This window comes from Vigna umbellata, chromosome 1 (genome assembly GCF_029865625.1).
Source record: "Vigna umbellata cultivar VRB3 chromosome 1, Vumbellata_1.0, whole genome shotgun sequence".
Taxonomy (NCBI): Eukaryota; Viridiplantae; Streptophyta; class Magnoliopsida; order Fabales; family Fabaceae; genus Vigna; species Vigna umbellata.
In genome coordinates this window covers 45,543,226-45,549,752 of record NC_142165.1, presented here as the reverse complement: position 1 = coordinate 45,549,752, position 6,527 = coordinate 45,543,226, and the positions used below count along the sequence as shown (strand labels likewise).

Sequence of the window (6,527 nt, the reverse complement as noted above, 5' to 3'; positions counted from 1 at the left end):
TGAGAAAACTAAATTTGTAATTTAAAGAATATATGACAAGGTCAAATATCAAAACACGTCTCATTGAATCATATAATGTTTGATGAAGGAAGAAACTTAAAGAAAATGAAGATCACGAGCATAATTGAAGAATAATTTACAAAAATTAAGTAAATTGTAATTTTATTTTAATTTTACAGAATGTTAAATTTGCTGAATGAGCTAGTTTGTGTTTGCTATGCGAACAGGTCTCAATAAGTGAAATATGCATTTGTAATTTTATTTTATTATTTTTATGTGTCTTAGGCTTTGGGCTTTAATTTAGGGTTTCTAAGTTTTGTTAAACTTATGTGCCTATATATAGAGGTACTAAAAGTTATGTAAACACTTTTTAGTTGTATTATATGTATTTGCATTCTTTGAGAAAAAAAATTCTCTTGCTACTGGATTAGAACTTTTAATTATTATTAAATATTAATATTTTTGTGGTGAATCTTTACTTGACTTATGCATTCTTCTCTGATTTATTTTTATTGTGTTTTTTGAGGATTCAAATTTTCTATTAGATAGGATCATATCACACACCACGAACAATTCAACCAAAAACTCAAGCTTCTCCATCCACACACTGATACTTGGATTGTCCTCAAGGGTGGAGATCGTAACTACCATAGTCGAGTAAAGAAGGGAGGAGTAAAAGATGCATTTTTTCTATAGGAGTGAGTGAGAAAAGCATGAATGTTGAGTTTTGCATAATTTGATATGGAAAAAGAGTTCGAACAATTTAGAAGAAAATATGATGTTGAAGGCAACATAAGATAAAAAAAGATGAAGTTTTCTTCAAAGAATATATTTTTTATTGAACATTATTTTTTGATAAGATTATTCCCTCCTTCTAGTTTTACAATTTGTTGTTTTATTGTCTTGAGGTAGAAGGGTGGTTTGATGAATTCCTTTTAAGAGAGAAAAGGGGGATGATGGCATTTTCCATGGTCAACCACAATAGCATTTTCTCAATATCTTTTATTAACAATTTGGTCATGGTGATTCATAACTATTGATAGTTGGCTTTGATACTGCTTTCACTTGTGCAAAATTAGAAACTTGATGTTAATAAATTGAGACAAGATAAGTGAGATAAGCAGAAAAAGTTTGAACTTTTATGTGAAAACTTTGTAAAGTAGATTGTTAGTATATAATTAAGTGAGAACTTTTTGTAGAGTAGCTAAATAACAAGTATAAATTGAAAATTATGTGGATTCTGAACGTGTGGGAGTGAGCGAGAGTGAAATAGCATGGGCAGCATGATGATTTTGTAAGAATATGTGAGTCTGGGATGAGGGAGAGATTCTAGCGTGACTCAAACATGTTTATTTTAATTTAAAGTAATTAAGATATATTTAATCTCAGTAAATTTAGATTGATTTGTGATAAAAGATGAGAAATAAGTTTGTGAAATAAAAGAAAATAGGGAAAGAATAGTTTAGTATGAAGAAAAGGGTAAGGGGTTTACCCCACTTACTTGCACTTGCAGGTGGAGGTGCAGGTGGAGGTGCAGGTACAGGTACAGTCGGAGGTGGGAGGTGGTTGTCGTTGTCGAAGGTTGGACTCCCCCAACATACGGATGATGTAATGAAGCCGACCGATGGAACCGTCGCTGGGACCCACTCCCTCACCACCAAAGTAATTTCAATTATAACTCCTTCCTCTGTGGTCCCCTCTTTCCCACCCCCACCTTCTCCTCCTCATCATACGCAATTATTTCCCACCCTCCGCACGTGTCAACGCTTTTCCCATCCTACCCCTCCCAAAATAAATACTAAAAACCAACATCTCACGTCACTCTACCTTTGACTCTCTCTCTTTTCTTTAAACACCCCTTTCTTGTCCGCTCCATCGCCCACCTCTCTCTTTCTCTTTCTCTGTCTTCTCACCTCTCCCATTTTTATTTATTTTATTATCACTTTTTTCTCTCACTCGTTCGCTCACCACCATGGTCAGGGACGATCTCTACATCACCGTTCCCAGCTTCTTCCGCTGCCCCATATCCCTCGACGTCATGAAATCCCCCGTCAGTCTCTCCACCGGCGTTACCTACGACCGCTCCAGCATCCAGCGCTGGCTCGACAACGGCAACAACACCTGTCCCGCCACCATGCAGGTTCTCCAAACCAAGGAATTTGTTCCTAATCGAACCTTACAGAGGCTCATCCAGATCTGGTCTGACTCCCTCCACCACCCACTCCACTCCGCTCACTCCCCCACCTCCACCCCCTCCCAATCCCTCCCCTCCAAGGACCAAATCCTTCTCGCTATCTCCGACTTGCAGACTCGCGCCGACAACCGCTTCGACTCGCTCGCCAAAATCGCTCGCTTCGCTCAAGATTCCGAAGAGAACCGCGATTTTCTCGTCAAAACGGAATGCTTCGTGCCTCTGCTCGTTGGCTTCCTCCACAATGTCAATGGCGGCGTCGAATTCCTCGAACAGGTCGTTATGGCGTTGGATTTGATTATCGGAAAAATGGAAGATCGTGAGGGGCTGAAAAACTTGATACTGAAGGCGCAGGGCGAGGCAGAAAAACAGAGTCTGGATTCTCTGCTCGTCGCTCTCCGACGAGGGAACCATGCCGCACAGATAGCATCGGTTAGGGTTTTGACGTCGGTCGCCGTGGACGTGGAATCGAAGCTTTTGATAGCGGAGAAGGAAGGTTTAGTGTCCGAATTGCTGAAACTAATCACGCCGGAGAAAGATCCAGATCTAATCGAGAACTGTTTGTCGTGCCTGGTGGCGATTTCGTCTCCGAGACGGAGCAAGATGAAGCTGGTGTGTCTGGGAGCGGTTAAGGTGTTGTCGAAGCTTCTCTGCGCTTCGAACGTGAGCGTGTCGGTGACGGAGAAGGTTCTGAAGCTGGTGGAAACGGTGTCGTCTACGAAGGAAGGGAGGTTGGAGATATGCGAGGATTCAGCGTGCGTGGCGGCGATAGTGAACAAAGTGCTGAAAGTGTCGAGCGTGGCAACGGAACACGCCGTTACGACGCTGTGGAGCGTGTGTTATCTGTTTCGGGATGAGACGGCGCAAGAGGCCGTTACGAAGGCTAACGGCTTGACCAAGATTCTGCTTCTGATGCAGAGTAATTGCTCGCCGCAAGTGCGCCAAATGTCTGCGGATTTGCTCAAGATATTCCGGGTTAATTCCAAGTCGTGTCTTTCATCGTACGACACCAAAACCACTCATATTATGCCCTTTTGATCATCCTTTTAGTCCTATTACCGCCTTGTAAATCATACAAAAATTTTGTTAGTCAATAGACAAAAACGAAAATGAAATTGAAAATTCATTTCAACCCTCCTCTCTCTTTGCCTTCCTTCTTGTACTGCTCTATGCAAGTTTGTAGAAAATTAACACATTGATAACAAATTCACTTTTTTTCTTTTATGAAATTCTTATCGGGGAAGACTTTCAGGAATGAAATGTTGGGTTGCAAATTTGGTAAACAAAAACGGCACTGCATCGTCTGTGTCATGTATGCTTTTTACGTCGAACAGCACCAGCTTAGAAGGTAACCAAATTTGAACACGCATTGATTTGTAGGAAAAGGTAAACAAATTGGTAATACATAATTTAGACTTTTAAGTTAAAACAAACTAATATATAAACCAGTAATTCTTAGGAGTGGAATCCTGATAAATTTATTAGGTGGCTGGGTGGCGCACTGCAGGATCCTGAGCAGAAATTTGGCCACGTAATACTATTGTTCAAAACTGGAAGACGTAAGTACAACCTAAAACAGAGAGCAGTCAGAAAGCGAGGCAATGCAGAGATATATTAAGTGTAAGAGTTAATAAATTGTTGAAAGAGGATTGGGTTGAATTGAATAATGGTGAGGGAGTGTGGAATGGAAAGACGAAGAGAAGGCACACGGAAAGCAATGAATGAATCTGTTGAGAAAGAGAGAGAGAAGGAAAGTGAGTGCCGCAAAATGGGGTTTGTTTTGGTTTGCTGACTGTAATGATGGGAGGTTTGTGTTTGAGGGAGAATTGTTTGTTTGCAAAGAAAGGGACGAAAAGGAAAAAGAAATGGGTTAAAAGAGTGGAGGTTTGACCAGTTGTGTCATGGGAATTGGAATGCTTTAACAATGCCCACCTTCAATCATAAAAGTTAAAATAATAATTCACCAAATTTATAAATAAGTAATCCATGATCTTCAGAAAAGGACGGCCTCCATTCAAATCCACACCATCATTATTACATTATTAAACAAACAAACAAACAAACATGCAACCATTATTCAAAACTTGTTTCTTCTATATTGGATTTTCGTGCGCCTCAACACTCTCATCCATTGGCTGCAACTAGTACCAATACCAAAGGGAAAAAGTTGAGAAACCATGGTTCCCCAAGCACTCACTGCCTTTCTCTCTCTTTCTTTTTTATTTTCTCCAACCTAGCTTTTCTCTCTATGAAATTTTTTGTGTGAAGTAAAGTACACACGTACGTATTGGATCAAGCGTATCGCGGTGGTTTCTACAACGCAAAATAGTGGGAAATGAAAATTTTTTAGTACTTTGATTATTGATTATTTGGTGGGGTAGCATGTTGGAGGAGCTTAGACACATCACATGATGTGTTTGTAAGGTTTTTTATTATTTATTGAGATTTGATTTGAGAGTAACACATCCTCATCTTAGGTATGTGTGTGTATTATGTATTTGTGTAGATGGTTGGTTGAGGGAAAGGGTTTGTGGGGGCAAACACATGATGATGATATAAACTTGACTGAATTCATGTTTTCGTAATTTGAAATTAGACAAGTCAGTTTTTGGAATTGACGTTTGATACATTCTTTGTGGTGTTGTTTGATGCAATGGATATGGATGTGGAAGCTTTGGATTCAGGTAGATTGGAATTTGAGAGTGGTGAAGAAGAAAACAACCCTAATCCATTACTATCTTTTGTTATAAGTCAAGAAAGAAGTACTACTGTTCTTCGTATCTTTTCTCTCTCTTGTCCTTCTTCTTTGCATTATTCATTCGTATTATTCAATTATTATGTAGATATTTTTGGGAACTTTCTTTTATCAGTATAAGGTAACTTTTGAACTTATCAATGGCTAATTTAAGAAAACAAAATCGTGCTATATACCTCATTGCCAGCGAATGAGATTGCATCCATCGAATCTCATTCTAAAAGTAATTGAAAAAAAAAATTATTTGATTTTATAGGTAATGTAATTCTAATTTGGATCAAAGGATAGATTTTAAAAAAACTAAAAACAGATAAAAAGAATATCAAAAATAAAAATAATTGGATTCAAAAAAAATATATAAAAGAAAAGAAAATATATAGATGACACATTTATAGTAAATTTAATTAAATAATTAGATGATATAATAAATAGATGAAACATTTATAATAAATTTAATATAACTAAAATAATAATTAAAAATGAAAACATTAATAAAGTGTTTTTCAACTTATTCATTACAATTTTTTTTACTGCCTAGATGTTTTAAGAAGTAATTTTAATTTAACCATAATTAGCTATTTTACATAGTCATAAACAATATGTAAAATGGCATATTAACAATTGATTAAAAAAGTTCAACATTACAATTTTATTACTAACACTTTTTTAAAACATTAACATAATAAAAAAATAGATACTAAAGAAATAGAACAGCATTATACTGAAAGTTAAAATAATAAATGAAACTCAATTCTTTTAAAGTTTTTTTCTTGTTTCAACAACTATTTCGTTATATGAACATTATGACAAATAATAAATGCTTGGGAACTTACTATTTTGTAAAAGTAATCTAAAAGTTTTCAAAACATTCATCAATTGTCTCAAGACATTTGAGCTTCTAACTTGCGCTTGAGGACTTATATTCATTATCTTACAATACTCAAACATAACATTTAACATTTATAAAGAACACTCGAGTCACACTTTATATAATTTGAGCATTCAACCAATGTTAATCATGTATTGTTAAGCGTGAGAACAACCTAAACAACAAAATTGCTACATTATTCCTCTAGGTTTCTCTATGTATCAAAAAATTTAACTCGTGGGTTTATCATGAATATAAAATTTATATTTTACAACAACAATTGCATTATAGTAAAGCATACTCTCTCCTAATTCATATGACATTGTATTTGTGTTAATTAACAGTGTCTAAGTGTTAATTTTTAGTTAATTTTGAGATAAATTTTACACTTATCTAATAAATGTGAAAAATACTTATTCTTCATGCTTATTTATTATTTTAAATTTACATTTATTAATGAATTATGTGTTTTCTTCACGGAAAGATGTAATGTTTTCTTCTTTTGTAATTGTGTTAGGTTAGTTATTTTGTTTTAGATCAAGGTACAAGAAATTGAAGAATCTTTGAGAATGAGAGTTGCTCTTAGGATCTTCTCGCTCAGTGAGCATGTTCGCTCAACCAAAAATATAAAATATTTATTCAACGAGTGAATTGTCTTGCTTAGTGAGCTTCAGTAGTTAATAATGAAACAATTGACTTTTCGCTCAGTAAAT

General features: G+C 35.8%; 1 protein-coding gene across 1 annotated transcript; it reads left to right on the top strand.

The window, feature by feature from the left end:
* Nucleotides 1-1,828: 1,828 nt before the first annotated feature.
* On the top strand, nt 1,829-3,323 carry LOC124833384 (U-box domain-containing protein 28-like). Its single transcript, XM_047307863.2, has one exon. The coding sequence runs from the start codon at nt 1,973-1,975 to the stop codon at nt 3,227-3,229; it is 1,257 nt and encodes a 418-aa protein (XP_047163819.2). The 5' UTR covers nt 1,829-1,972; the 3' UTR covers nt 3,230-3,323.
* The last annotated feature ends 3,204 nt before the right edge of the window (nt 3,324-6,527 follow it).

What these genes read in the sequence shown, in the direction of transcription:
- LOC124833384 (XM_047307863.2), top strand. Translation starts at nt 1,973, where the DNA reads ATGGTCAGGGACGATCTCTACATCACCGTTCCCAGCTTCTTCCGCTGC.